The 16181-nt window shown below is 43.6% G+C and overlaps 1 protein-coding gene across 1 annotated transcript in view; it reads right to left on the reverse strand.

The window, feature by feature from the left end:
* Slc4a4 (solute carrier family 4 member 4) overlaps positions 1-16181 on the reverse strand; it is a 178948-nt gene that overhangs the window by 91156 nt on the left and 71611 nt on the right. The window contains exon 5 of the mRNA XM_048364722.1: positions 7012-7169. Within this exon, the coding sequence (XP_048220679.1) occupies positions 7012-7169 (158 nt within the window). The remainder of the gene's footprint in view (positions 1-7011; positions 7170-16181) is intronic.

Consider the following 16181-nt stretch of genomic DNA (forward strand, 5'->3'; position numbering starts at 1 on the left):
CGTGCATGCACCCACAGGGGAGCAGGGAGCCCGACAAGTGACCAAGGAAAACAAACATACACAACTTGGGGAGGGGGGGAGTGAGAGATAAGTGAGGGAGGGGGTAACAAGTTCAACAAGAAATGTAAATACTACCTTATGTATGTAATTATAAGCCCTCCGGACATCCCCTTGACAATACCATTAAATTAAAAAGAATAAAAACATACAAAGGGTGACACTGGATAAATCCCGACCATAGCAGGGATCCTGTCTTGCACAGTTTCTGAAAACCTATACAGCATTTCAGGTTCATCACCTTGTTGAAATTTCCACGAAACTCTCTGCAAAAAGGGCAGGTATGCTATTCCTGTTTAAGGATGAAGAAACCAAACTGGGAGAAAATGACAGACGAGCCCACGATTTGTGCTCAGTGAATGACAGGGGCTACGGATGTAGCTCGGTAGTATGCACGAACCCCTATATTCAATTCTCACTACACACACACACACACACACACACACACACACACACACAAAATAGAGATAACTAGGCTTCTTACATCCTCTCCTTTCCACCACACAATTCCACATCAACCCGCTCAACTGATACACAAGAGCTATGATTCATCCGAGGAAAACTAACCAGCAATGATTTCCCGAGGTCATGCTAGGAAAGGGCTTCCAGGGGCGAGAACACTTAGGTGAGACTTTATGGCATTAAGAATGGCTTAGCACTTTACTTTCCTAAATCCTATTTTATTATTTAGTTACTGCTATACTTTAGTTCAGAGAAAAGCTGACAGCTAGTACTTCATATTGCTTTCTAGTCCAAAATGCCCCTCAATAGATAAGTTAATTTTTTGGTTAAAAAATTCAATCCAAAGGAGATAGAAAAACCCTAAAACGTTGACAATACAAAAAAAAAAGTATCGGGGCTGGGGATATGGCCTAGTGGCAAGAGTGCCTGCCTCATATACATGAGGCCCTGGGTTCGATTCCCCAGCACCACATATACAGAAAATGGCCAGAAGTGGCGCTGTGGCTCAAGTGGTAGAGTGCTAGCCTTGAGCAAAACGAAGCCAGGGACAGTGCTCAGGCCCAGAGTCCAAGCCCCAGGACTGGCCAAAAAAAAAAAAAAAAAAGTATCAAAGTTTGAGCATTCAGATTATTTTCCATTTCATCTAAAAGTGAAGTTCAGGGGCTGGGGATATAGCCTAGTGGCAAGAGTGCCTGCCTCGGATACATGAGGCCCTAGGTTGGATTCCCCAGCACCACATATACAGAAAACGGCCAGAAGCGGCGCTGTGGCTCAAGTGGCAGAGTGCTAGCCTTGAGCAGGAAGAAGCCAGGGACAGTGCTCAGGCCCTGAGTCCAAGGCCCAGAACTGGCCAAAAAAAAAAATAATAATAAAATAAAAGTGAAGTTCAACTGATATTATTATTCAATTCCTATGAAGCTAACCATGTCCTATATAGTAATATGCTACCTACCACATGTACCATTATATACTTCTACTTCAGTGCCATAAAGAGAATAATCATCATTTTCTTTTTTTTTTTTTTTTTTTTGCCAGTCCTGGGGCTTGGACTCAGGGCCTGAGCACTGTCCCTGGCTTCTTTTTGCTCAAGGCTAGCACTCTGCCACTTGAGCCACAGCGCCACTTCCAGCTTATTCTATATATGTGGTGCTGGAGAATCGAACCCAGGGCTTCATGTATATGAGGCGAGCACTTTACCGCTGAGCCATATTCTCAGCTAATCATCATTTTTAATGTAAAATAGTCCAAAGATATTTAGCCCTTAAAATATAAGACCACTAAGAAATACTCATACATGACAAGGAGCTGATGTCTGATGCCTAAAGCCCTAGCTACTCAGAAGACAGAGGTTGAGGGGATCAAAGTTGAAGGTCATCCCAGGCAAAAGACTTTAGCAGGATCCTGTCACAAACAAAAATTGGGCACAGTGGCATGAGCTGGTCATCCCAGGTACATGGAAAGTATAACTGGGAAAATAACAGTCTAGGCCAGTCCAGGCAAAAAGTGAGACCGTATCTCAAAATGAGGCAGAGCAAAAAGTGTTGGGAGCACGGCTTGAGCAGTAGAGTACCTCGTTCACAATGCCTTCAACTAAAGCCCCAGGGCTGTCAAAAGAAAAACAGTGACTCACAGCAGTGACATTTTCCAGTGCTCCTTGTCTGTTCACAAACAGCCAGCTACCAAGCAAAATAAGGGCATAATTTTAGGCAAAACAGACAGATGGGATGCCACCGGAGACATTGTTAACACCTGGATCCTTTATTTTGTACATTTTGAAATAACAGATTTCTTTTGCCTACCATCTTTTTTGTTATTTCAATGATCAAAATATTAACTTTTCAATAGGACATAATATCCAAAACCCATCCAGAGCCACTCTGTACTTCCTCTTACCTCTTGCCAGTATCCCTGAGATGATTATAGTTTACAAATACACATGATGTGTTGCGGACACATTAATTACTCCGTTTGCCACATGGCAACAAAGCCACAATTTCATCATCTTAGTGAGAAAAACACTCTGTCACTAACACACCTCAAACAGAGATTTGGCAGGGGGTGTGGGGAGCTATCTGAAGAGCTGAGAGGCAATGGAGCCACCAGGTAAATCCTACAAGACGAACACATGCATTGTCCCTACCATGGCCCTGGTTTGCCAAACAACATGGGAGAGTGAATGGAAGCGGTAAGTCAACGGGGACTGCCACCCAGACGTTCACAGAAAGCAGTGTAGGAAACACGCGTGAGTTCAGAAGTCTGGGTACCAAAAGCATCTAGGTTAAACCTGAAAACATATTCCTTCATTAGTCAAATATTGCCAAATGCCAAACAGAAACAAAACACTGCAAGACGAACGCCACCGGCTCATGCCTGTGACCCCGGCCTGTCCTCAGGAGGCTGAGCTGAGGTTCGTGGCCCAAAGGCAAGCCTGGGCAGGAGAGCCCATGAGACGTATCTCCAACTACCCACCACAAAGCCAGAGATCAAGCCAGAGCTCAACCGGCAGAAGGCTAGCCTTCAATGAAAACGGGAGAACACGAAGGGACAGTGCCCGAGCCCAGGGTCCAGGCATGCGTGCACACATGTGCACACCAATACACAGACACACAGAGACACAAGCCACCACCACCACCAAACAGCATGGTGACAGGGTTGGGATTTTCCTATTACTTCAGTCAGGAAGAGTTCAGTAAACGACAGACACAGTCTCTGAGCCGCTACAGCAGCAACTAACACCTTGACTACCAAGAAGCACCTTCAGGAGCAGAACCCTCTAGGGGGCTTCTAATCCACTCTGCTTGACAGAGACCGGGAGCGAAAGCTGGGAATGGGTCTGCCTGAAGTCTTCTCTCCCCTGCAGCCTTCAAAGCAACAAAGGCTGTTACAACTTGTATGACGCAAGAACATCCTGCCAAGCTCAGCTTTTATAATGTACCGAAAACTCCTTTCATGACCTAAGCTGCGTTTGTCAATGGACAGATGTTATTTTTAAACCAGAAGGGTTTTTTTAATCTTTATTAACAATTTAGAGTAAACAAAACATTTGTGTGGCTGGAAAGGGACAGCCAATGTTGACAATGCAGGGGAAAAAATAACATTAATTTACGTTACTGAGATTTTCTACTCACTCATTGCTAGAAATAGGTCAGAGTAATGGCAAGAATCTTTATAAGGCCCTTTTGTACTTGTGTGAGCTTTTCTCAAATAACTAATTCCGTCTGCAGTGAACGCCTCTACCATTCCCCATCACAAAAAGAAGCACCAGATGATGTGTGTCCGGAACCAATGGCCTCTCCTCACATTCACAAAATAATTACAGGCACAAACAGTGCATAATACCAGAAAAACAGCCAGCCTTCCTGAACCACTGCATCCCTTCCTTTCCTGACCTATCATAGCTATTTCTAGAATAAACTCAGCATGTACCAATTCTTTACTCTCATCTCTGAAAGCAAGAGCGAATCAAATAACACATCACTCATGCTTGGTACTTTGGGAAAGTGTGGCTGAGCTATAGCTTCCACAACAGGTTCTTGAGGACCACAAATCCATTGCCACCAGCTACTGTATGTGCCAGATGTCACATCTAGCAATTAGACTAGCAGGTAGGACAGAATTTAATGAGCAGGACTTCTGTCCCAATGCCTCTAGTAGGTTTAGGATAATGGCTTTAAGAATTAAACATTGACCATTTCTCTCGGGCAAGCCATTAGAACACAAAATACATAATATCATATAGAAATACTAAACACGTAAACATTCTGCTATTTTAAAGAACTACTGCTTACTGAAAAAAGCTTTTGCCTTAGTTGTCCAAATCAACGTCAGAAAGGGATCTACAATTTTGGATGCTCTTCGTGGAACAATGGGATTTTTTTTTTTTCCTTTAACCTAGTCAAGGTAGCTTCCTAAACTCTCCCTAAAATCTGGCTTCTGAGTCAGAAATGTGCTGATAGTGAATCTTCTATTTAGCTCCCTTCATCTGTGGACTGCAAAATAGTCCTAAGAACACTTATCCCATGTAGATCTCATAAGCCTGAGAGGCCGCCCTTGCGCAAAGATAGAAGGTGACAGCAAGCATACTGCCCGCACAACACTGAGCGAATCACAAATATAAGCTACCAAGTCCTCACACGTCAAAGGCCAGAGCTTGTTTGCCTTTGCATGAAAGCTAAGAACCCCCACAAACACAGACATCCACCCGCCAGGTTGACAGAGGTACAGCAGCAAGCGGAGGCTAAATAAGGCCAGCAAGCAATGGAGAAATGGAGACCAGCATGAGCTCTTCACCGAGAAAGGGAGCTGTTAGGGCTAAGCTTCGTTCATAGTAGTGTTGTTGTTCATTGGGAATAGTAACAACAATAACCCCATCCGTCCCTCCACCTATCAAGGAGAAAAGTGATCATACACAGACAGGCAACAAAGCAGACTTTTCCATATAACTCGGCAGCCCACGCATCGGAGCACATCACGGAACACAGTCGCAGCCTTGCCGGTGACCACCACGCTCCTTGTGGGGTTTTCTCTATTGAATTTCACAGGATGCAGCCATTGTAAATAGCTTCACATTACTCACTACCAAAAAGAAAGCTAATGAGACTCCCTAGTCAGTGATTAGAGCCCGCTCAGGTCCCGAGGATAGCGAACGGATGGAACTGTTTCCTGGAACAAGGTTAACATGCAAGGATATACGGCTCAGATTATTGCCCTGAAATAGTTTTATGGTATTATTGAATTACAACCCCCTTGAATTGCTTGGCTCCTCTTGTTCATTCAAATGATGCTGTATTTCACCTCTAAACTAATACTACCCTCCAGTACAGAAGGAAAAAAAAATAAAAGAATGAGCCAGACGAGAACACAGGATAAGAGGGACACACAAAGGCAATGGTTTGCTCCTCCATACATGTGTGTTTTTAGAAAGCCTTCTAAAGATTTTTACTTAAGCCTTCTAAAGAAAAACGGTAAGGAAACGGAGAAAGCAAGTGCACTTTGCTTTAACGCCTCCTGACACTTTTTTCTTCCAAGCCCCGGTAAAGTGAGTTCAGAGAGATATAAATAAAGCGATTGGGGCACCGGGCTGGACTTCAGCCCCCGTCTGAGTCAGCAGTTTGCAGGCGATTGCTCAGACAGAACCACAAGGCTCTGCTGGAATGTTTTCAAGCAGAAAGCTAGGTTACGGAAAACACACATCATGGTAATCCCATTAATTGAGCAAGCTAGATCATCTCCTTGCTGTTTGTGCAATGACTGTCCTACGTATTATTCCTACACTAAATGACTAAGAAAAAAAAATTAAGTAGGTAAAAACATGGACACGAGCAGGGAGAATGGCCTGAACTGAAAGAACTGTTCTCATTTTCCCCCTAGCTTGGCTAAGAGCAAGTTATGACCCCCGTGCCACCGCTAGTTAATCATGCTGAGACCTTCAGAGTTCACTGAGGATCTCTCTCTAGGTCGGCTGGCCACGTGGAACTTGAAGGAAAGTCACATATACGCCTGCTCACAGGCGAGGGCCCCCCGAAAGCGCCCCGCTCTGGAAGTCCTTCCGGAAGACAATTGGCTGATGCTCTCCCGAAGGGCGCGCTTCTCAGCGTTCTCTCCTCTTTAACCTTCCTACCTAGGTCAGACTTCCTGCTTCCCAGGGACACGAGACGGCCATGTCTGTGGAGGCTGTGCAAGATGAAGCGGTTGCAGACGTGCGTGTGGACCAGAACGACGGTCACACGCCTCATTTGAAAACGTCGTAGAACACGACACAAGTGGAAAGACTACAGACGTAAGCATATAGCGTAGAGTCTTACACATACATGTGTGCACATGTATTTGAGTATCTGTGCATCTATGTGGCTATGTACATATCAGCCAACTGCCAATTTCTTCCTAAGGCATAAAGCAAATTAAAGCAGTGACCTGTGAGGCATTTACCAAATGTATTCCTCCGGATGAGCGGTTCAGACTCTGCTTCTTCATCGGTAAAGTCTATGTGCAATATTGTTTGCATGTTAAAAGATTATAGCCAGGTGCTGATGGTTCATACTTGTGATCCTGGCCACTCGGGATGATGAGATTCAAGGATCATGGTTCAAAGGCAGCCCAGGCAGGAAAGTCTGTGAGACTATCATTTCCAATTAACTACCAAAAAAATAAGACATAAAGCCGTGGCTTCAGTGGTAGAGTGCCAGTCTTGAGCAAAAGAAAAAAGAAAAAAAAGCTCAGGAATTAGGCCCAGGCTTTGAGTTCAAGCTCCAGGACAAGCACACAAACACACAGAATTATGATAAGGTTAAACTAGGATCGTTCCCAAGAAGAGACCACCGTACGATCAGGCAGACTATTCTCAATAATTGCGATTATTATTATTATCTAAAGTGAGCTAATCGTTTCACAGCCGGCCTGTGTCACACACCGTGCAGGTCTGTATTCTCCATCCGGGAGGAAGGAGGCTTCCCCGGAAGCCCCGCAGCCACGCCGAGCGGGAGAGCAGCTCACCTGGTGGGCACGGGCACCTCGGTCATGGCCCCCAGCATGACGGCCTGCTGCAGCCGCACGAAGGCGATGAACGGCGTGTCCAGGAAGTCCACTTCCCCGACGAGCACGTTGGAAGCCTCGGCGTCACGCGGCAGCTTTTTCATGAACTTGTTCTTCAGCTGCGAGGGAAGAGCCAAGCACACAGGGTTTATTTCCATAGAGGGGAACGAGGGGAACCTCCCCGGCGTCCCCCGTGCAAAGTTCCTTCCCGCAACAGCCCCTGCCTAGCGGCGCACCGCAGCGGCCCTGCGTGTCATCCGTCACATCCGATGTGAGGCCAGCCTGAGTCACAAAGGCGCAAAGACCCCATCGTAACACACACACTGAGCGCACTGGCGTGTACCTGGACTCCCAGGCGCAGAAGAGGCCGGGTGCAGGCGGCCCCACCGGCAGAAAGGTGATTCCTCGCTTGAGAGATCGTCACAACAGCACGAAAGGCTCAACCGGCGGGGCATCTGCCTAGCAAGCTCAAGACCCTGAGTTCAAAACCCCAGGACCAAACAGTCCCTAGCCAACCATTTAGTGAGGATAAATGCGTATCTGCAGCTTCGGAAGGGATGTAAGGATGGTTTTTTTTATAGAGAGCAACGCGCAGCTCAACTCCTTCCTCTTATTTATCCACTCACTCCACACAAACTAGTGAGTCAATCGCCATCGACTCGGGGCTTAGTGAATGACCTACTCCTGAGAGAGACGGGGAGGAACAGATAAACTACCTGCCCTAAGACTTAGGCTCATTTACCCAGGGAGGAAACCAAATATTGTCTGATGCAGTAATAAGTACTAAGAAAGGAAAATAAAACAGGTTAAAAGTATATACTGTTTTTAAACAGGGTAGTTGCAGAAGGCGTCTGAAGAAATACATTTGACCCTGAACAAGATCATGAGCCATGCAACAACCTGGGTAAAAAAAAAAAAAAAAACACACTGGCCAATGGGAATGGCAAATGCAAGGCCTCTGAATAGGAAGGAGGCCGAGAGGATTTTGGAAGCTCAAGGAGCAAAGGGGAGGAGACAGGAGCAATGAAGTAACAAAGAAACAGAAGTAATGAAGGGGGAGCCAGCTAGCTCACAGGGTTCTAATAGCCACAGTAAGGAGTTACAGGTAGAAGATGCCTGCGAAAAACACCAGGAGAAAGATGGAGCCTTTGAAGGACGTCATTTGGGAAACAGCACCAGGCAGAAAGAACTTCGAGGCCATGTAAGGGGACACACAACCCTGAAAACTGAATGTCGATAGAGAAAAAGGTAAGATTTATACCTGTGCCACTCTCCTTTTCTAGAAATAGAAGAAAACGTTAGCAGAGAACATTGAAAAAGTGAAGTAGAGAGAGAGAGAGAGAGAGGGAGAGAGGCAGAGACAAAAATTTCACCAACAGTCGGGTGAAGAAGGGTCACAATAAGGAACGTGTTATCAGCTGAGTCCCAGGAGGATGAAAGTTGAAATTAAATAAAAACTGCGTGAACCAGTGAATTTGGCAAGATGGCAATTCTGTGAGAGCTCAAGAGGTGCCATTACAGTGGATACCAGAGCACCAAGTGAACAACGCAGGTGAGGGAGCATAGATTGATAGCTGGAATTTCGAAAATGATCTCTACTAGGAAGAAAGGAGAAAGGAGGAAGGGAACTTTTACGTGGGGATATGAGAGCATGTTGGACTATGAACAGCATGGTCTAGTAGAAGGAGGTTAATGCTGGAAGGTAGGGAATAATCACCAAAGCCACTCACGAACTACTAAGGAGGGACAGACATTACAAGTGCTGGGGTCGGCTTGCCACCAGCACAGCTCGTCCGTCCTGGCAGGATTCAAAGGTGACTATCTGGAGAACTTGATGGGGTGATGATGGGAATTGCTCAGGACTCTTTGTTTTTGCAGAGAAGCACAAGTGAGTGGATGGTGAGGAGGAGGAGGCATGTGGAGGTTTGGGAGGGAGGAGAAGAAGGTATAAAATGGCTTTCTCGTCAAGGCTGCTTAACACAGATACTATGAAAGCCTGTCTTGTAGGCATTATTATTTTATAAAACCCAAAGAAAATATTTCAATAGTCCTGGAAGAATGACGATGAGAATATGGCAAGATCACAGAAAAGACAGATTGTGACACATACTTTTCACCCAACATGAATGTCTCACTCTGCGAGTCAAAAGTGCGGATGGGCTTAATGCTTTCTACATGGGTTATTGCTAAAATGGAAGGGGGTTGAAATGACTCGACTTCCTCCATTAATAAAAAGGTGATATCACCATTCTTATTCTCAACTCCCATTTCAGAGTTCTCACGGAGATCAGCGACATGACCCTTAGCGCTCCAACACTCGCCATAGCATTTTGATGGGAATTTTCCCATTAGTTCTGTGTTTCGTTCAAGAAGAAACCTATTGCGCAGATGTGACGCCTAAGACTGCAGCTCTAACAACAGGGAGGGACAGCTCTGGAGACTACAGTTCGAGAGCTAGGAGGAAAAAGGTTTGCAAGACTCCATTCTGACCCACAGCTGGGCTGAGCCGCCGTCCGCCGTCCCAGTGGCCCCGGAGAGCACCATGGCTAGGTGCGGTGGTGCAAACCTATCGGGCAACAAGGCGGGGAAACACAAACAGGAGGATCACAGTCTATGCCAGGCTGGACATAAAGCAAGACTCAATCTAGAAAATTATATGAGTACAAGAGGAGCTTGCAAAATGGCTCAAACGACAGAGTGCTTGCCTAGCAAGCAAGCGAGGTCCTGTGATCAAGTGGGAAGCACAATCTCACAAAGCAACACGAAGAATATGACCGACTGGGTACGACCCAAACATGCGCAAAACAACGTTCCTCAAGCTCTCTCCAGAGACAGTGCTCACCAAGCACAGAACACAAGTTCCCTTCCATCCAGCAGAGTCCCTGCCACAGGCAGGCCCGTTGACCTCACGACAACCCATTTTGATTTTGTGTGCTCCGTCTCTCGTACTTACATAATGCAGTCACTGTGTAAAACAAACTTGTTCTTTTCCCATTCCTACCTTTTCTAAACAGCATTCTACCATCCTTAGGCTGCTTCTTTGGAAAACATGGAAGTATTTATTTCTCAATCACATCTTGCCGAAGTATAAACCCTTTCACTCCGAGTGTCAGGAGCATAAAAGCACTTTATTCTGCATAGGTACTTTGCACATAATTTGTCTGCAATAATACTTTGAGTAGAAGGAATGGACTCTGTACCACTAAAAACCAGCTTCAAAGACCTCCAAGCACAGCAACACCCTAACTGAGAACACATGCAGAATATCTCACTGTCCATTAGATACTTTTCTAGTGCCTTCTTACTACAATAGGACCTTAATTAACACAACTGTGCCCACACTGGGAAATTAGGAATATGCTTTCATGCCTAAAGAAAATGACAGAACTTCTATATTCTCTGCTGGCAGATTTCTGCAAAGATGTCTTCTTTTAGTTTAGCATATCTCCACTGTGCTTCTGGACTACTAGTATTCCAAGGTAAACTAATAGATATCCTAAAATCAGAGGTCTAGTGCTTGAGGTGCCCCAGGATTTAGTCAGATTGATCTTTTCTGTCTGCACAGTCCTGGGTTTTATGCCTTTAATACACAGATGACTCACAAATTATGTCTCCATCCAAGACATTTCCCCTGAGCTGCAGGCCTACATTAGCTCCATTTGCAGTTCTCATAAACACCTCAAACCTCATATGTTCAAAATGAGCCCTTCGGACAGTCCCTCCAAACGGGCTTTTCCCGATGCCTTCCCTGTGCGGTGAATTACAACTCTTCTATCGTTTAGGCCAAAACCTTTCTATCATCTTCAATTATTCTTCCTTCTGTCATATACCAGGTCCATTCCACTATCAAACCCTACTGGGTCTATATCCAAACCGCATCCCGAACTGCTGTTTCTCACCACCTTCATTGTCACCACCCCGGTCTAAGTCTCATCATTCTCTGGATGTCGGCATTGTTTTCCTGCCTGGTCGTCTGCTCTGTCTCTGGCCCAGCAAACCCACCCAAGTAGCCAGAAGAGACAAATCAACGGTCAACACGTGCCACCTTCCTGCTCAAAACTCTCCATCGGCCACAATTTCATGACGTGAAATGTCATTAATTTCATCAATGTCTCCATGACAACCCCCCAAACCAGCATGGTGTAGCCAGCTGCCATGGCCTCTCTGGTCGTATTTCCTGCTGCTCTCTCCTGATCCTTTCTCGTGGCTGTCACTCTGGTCCCGTGTCCTCCTTCGGACACGCTGGAGCTGCCGCTGCCTCGGGGCCTTCTCCTCTGCCGTCCCCTCTGCACAGAGCAAGCCGCCCCTCACCGCTCGCTGCTTGTTCAAGGCCGCCTTCTCCGCAGACCGGCTTTCTCGGCCCGCCGGAGGGGAAATTCCAATTCCCTTCTCCCCAGAGATTTCTTACTCCTCTCTGCTGCTTTATTTCCGCTTCCTTGTATCTATCACCTTGCAAGTGTTAGGGTCTGATTGAAAATTAAAGAATGTAGTCCCCCTGGAGGCAGGAACCGCCATCTGGCTTGCTCCTGTAGCGCCCACGAGAGCGCATGAAGAGAAAGCTTCAATCGATAGATGGTAAAGGAATAAAGGAAATCAGTATTTCTGCTTTTCCCAGAAAACTGTCCTCTGTTCTTAAAAAAAAAAAAAAACCACAATAGAAAAAAAAAACCTTTAGGCCAAAGGACTGTCAGCATCAAAGTCATTCACAGAATTTCTTCTCACTATAATTCTGGAGGAAAGAAAAAAATATTTGTTTGATGCTGGTTTCATATGTTGCAGGGTAATGACAACCAAGCAAGATTTTTTTTTAATTAATTAATTTTTGCCAGTCCTGGGCCTTGGACTCAGGGCCTGAGCACTGTCCCTGGCTTCTTTTTGCTCAAGGCTAGCACTCTACCACTTGAGCCACAGTGCCACTTCTGGCCTCTTCTATAAATGTGGTGCTGAGAAATCGAACCCATGGCTTCATGTGTACAAGGCAAGCACTCTTGCCGCTAGGCCATATTCCCAGCCCCAAGCAAGATTTTAAAAGCAGTACACAAGCTGAAGTAATAACAAGAGAGGTTCAAGTCTCCTAAGCTCGCCAGATTGACCCTATATCTGACAGCTTGGTCAGTCCCAACTAGTTAGTAGACCCATTAAGCCCACAGCAGTGTCTACTGTTAATAAAGAAAGAAAGGGAACATGATTGATTTTGGAATTAGTCTTAGAAAGACAGTTTCATGTCTGGACTATCCTAAAGCATCTTTGTAAACAGTTCAGGAAGGACAGGGGTCACTTTCCTGAACAACAGCCACCTGCCTGATTGCTACATCTCTTCAAACAGTTCTGCACGACCCATTGAGGCTATATAATTGGGTAAAAAGCCTACATTGCGGTCACTCTTCGGAAAATACTTTTCTGAGTACTGATTCCTGGTTTCCTAAGCGTGACTGGTCCATAGGCTATATGCATAGATATACGTGAGACGAAATCCTTGTGAAAGTTCACGTTCAGATGTTTGGAGGTCAATATTCTCTCTTTGGGCTCAGGTTGTCCCCTCCCAAGCTGAAGGCTAACACCTCAGGACTGGCCACACAATGGGGGAAGCGAGGTCAGCACCCGAGGTGAAATCAGGAACTACAAGAGAGAAAGGGGGAATGAGAAAGGAATTCCTCCCTTCTCAGCCTCGTCTCCAGTGTCTTGCAGCTTCTCCAAGAATTCTTCCCAGCCACATGAGCCTATAATTTCCTCTTGGGGCTTAAATGAATTTACACTGTATTTCTGTCCATTGCAGATGTCAGATACAAAGTGTATTTTGTCAGACAAATTTGAAGAATACCAGGTTAAAACGGATTCAACAAATGTGTGTGCTACAGGCGTTCTCGGAGCCTTTAATATGCCTGTAGGCCTAGGGATGCTTTGTCTCCTAAGAAGATTTGGCACATTACGGTATGAACTCATTACAAAATACTGCTCCAGAAAAAGAAAACTTCCCCTTTCATGCAATTCCTCTCTCAAGTCCACTCCACACTGTTCAAATGCATGGGTGTCCACAATGTGCAACGTTTAGCTGAAAGTGTCCCGTAGGGAATGGACAGCTAAGGCTCTCCTGAGAGTCACAATTCAGTAGAGGAGAAACAAATAGAGAAACAGCTACAATGAAAAAAGCAACAAATACTACGAGAGGTATATTGTGTGCTGGGACAGCACAAATAACAGCAATCACTCCTGGCAGCAAAGCTCAAGGAAAGTTCTTTCCAGGAGCCAAAGTTAATTTTTTTTTTTCCTCCTACAACTTTGGTTCATCAAACAGTGATTCCCACCAACTATCTTTGTTAAGGACCCAGTAATAATGTAATACAGGGAAAAAAAAAGTGGTGACTGAAATACAAGAAAACAATTGTGGACTTTCACACTGAAACTAAGCAATAATAAAATGCTAAGGGGAAAAATGTAAAGATTAAACAGACTCAGGCATTACAAACAGTAATAAAAGATAATGAAAACAAGAACAAAATCAAAGACTTCCAAGTCAGTTTGAAAACTGCTCACTTAAATCATCTGGATTGAATTTCAAAGATAAAGTTGTACATTCCTTTCTTATAGATCATTAGTTGCTTCTCCAAGGGATACCAGCCTGAGTTTCACACAGGGTCAACTACAAGAACACACAGAGGGAAGAAAAATTTCCTTTCGCCAACCATGATTTCAAATAAATGGATTTCAAATGAATGCCTTGTAGAGCTCAGCAACTTCGTGACTGTTTTTTTGTTTTGTTTTGTTTGACTTTTCTAGGTTTTAACACACAATCTGTGAACCCAGATGTATACACTTTGAGTTACTTTTATACTGTATTCTTCCAGAATAAGGTTTTGATATAATTACTTAGACATATACAGCTCACCCTCTGCCATGAATGTTTATGTTTACAATCCCTTAACCTTTTTCGCTTTCTGAGTGGTGAACCTAACACTAGCTTGCCAAGAAACTAGAAATCCTGAGAGGACAATGCAGAATAAACCGTAAAAGAGGCCACTTCCTTAGGGTGACCGTACTATTTGATGATAAGAAAGTGATACATACAGAGATAGGTGACATATATGGAGACACAGGTATAGATATCTCTCTCTAAAAAAGAGAGAGGGATGATAGAGAGAAAGGGGGGGAGAGAGAGATCTAGTGAAAAAAGTAAACGTTAATTTTCCACTTAGGTCTTAGATTGTCCTACTCCCTTATGGGAAAGCAGTTTGTATACTTGAAGGCTTGACACAGGGGTCCTATCACCATGTAACTGCTAATCAATCATGACCTGCTATAATGACAGCTCCTTACCATTTACCCCAAATAAGGCAGAATAAAGAATAATAAAGAAAAGAAAATAGGAAACACATGCATTGTTTGTCATGTTCTAGTTTACAATCAGAATGACAATATTATACAGGCGTTGTCTTAGTTTATCTGTGCTGATTTAACAAAATTCCTGACATTAAGCGCTTTATAAAGAACAGAATTTCCTTCGCATGACTGTGGAAACCAGAAAGCCCAATATTAAGGTATGTAGTAAGGGCTGTGATTCCCTTCCAAGATGGCACCTGGCCCACCACACCCTTTCAGAAGGGGTAAAAGATCAAGGAGCAAAAAGGGGCAGACTCTCTCCATTAAGCTATTTTATAAGGTCAAGTAATTCTGGCTCGCTGGATAAGTATCATCTTAAACACATCCCAGCATTCCATTCCTAAGCCTCCCTTCTACTATAAATCACATGGTTATGGAACTAAGAAATATCAGGAGGAAGATTTAAGAAGCAATGGTTTCTAAGCTTAGCCACTATTTGCTTTTATTTCACGAACACATAAGCATAATTATATTAAAACTTGGCTGTGAAACCAAATATTCCTTATCATTTAAGCTGACTGATGAGGCAAACTATTTTGGTGTGATAAAGGAAATACTGGAGTGATTACAAGAAATATTTTTAATTGTTATGAGCTCTGATTGCCATTTAGGTTATCTTCAAGCTGTGTTTTGGGATATTTCTGATGGCTAATTTCAATAAAATCAACTCAATGTCTAAGAAGCCTAAAAAAGAGCTATTTGTTTTATAGACCAAAGAACCCAAAATTTTGACAATCACATATAATATTATTGGTACTTAATACCTATGATTTAGTCTTTGATTTCCAGAATGTATAAAATGTGAAGGAGCATAAAGTTACTAAATAAGACAAGATGCCAAATGGTTCTCTAGCTGTATTTTTTTTACTTGTATCTGTATTTTCCAGTTGTAAAAAAATGAACACAATCCCCTAAGGGTAAAAATTTGATTTTATAATTTTTTCTTCCAAATTTAGACATCACACCACCATTAATGCAAATGATTCTGCAAAGCAGCACATTTGCAAATGGCTATTATACTAAATATAACATTAAGTACAATCCATTAGCTCTGATTTCCTAAATAGGATGAAATTTCAAGCAATGACCTAGTTTAAAAATCAACTTGTCTAAAATCTCTGTCACATCTTCAATCTCATTATTTAAAAATGATACTGTTAAAATATGCGGATAGTTATTTACAATCTTAAATATTTTCACGTGTTATTTTAATTGAATTCTTACAACTAGCTGGTTGTAAGATGTATTATGTCATTTGCAGATGAAGATCACTAAAGTTCAAAATGTGTAAGGGTGTTTACCACACTCTTACAGCTCCATGATTGGCCAGTACTTGAATCCAGGTCTCCGGCTCTGTTCACTTTGCTACCCTGGGAAGCTATATGTGTTTGACAAATATATTATACTACCTCAAGCTTAGGAACTCTTAATCTGATATCTCTGATCCTTTTACACAGAAAACTAGAGTGAAAACAGCCCTACTGGCTTAGGTTCTATACAGAAACTTCAAAACTTAGTGATCTCTCGCTCTTTTTTAAAAATATTTTTTAAATATTTAGTAATACTTAAATGTGTAAGATAAAAATGGATCAGAGAGGTAGAGGGGAAAAAAGATAACTCAAATATATAGAAGAGCACTCGTACAAGAGTTTAAGGAGAAACAAGAATCTGTAAACGCTATGGGTGGAGTAATTATTTTTAAAGGTCTTTCTGTTCATTGTTGTGTCAAGAACTCTACTGCGGGCAAATGCAGT

Source organism: Perognathus longimembris, chromosome 16, assembly GCF_023159225.1.
Source record: "Perognathus longimembris pacificus isolate PPM17 chromosome 16, ASM2315922v1, whole genome shotgun sequence".
In the NCBI taxonomy this organism is placed as follows: domain Eukaryota; kingdom Metazoa; phylum Chordata; class Mammalia; order Rodentia; family Heteromyidae; genus Perognathus; species Perognathus longimembris.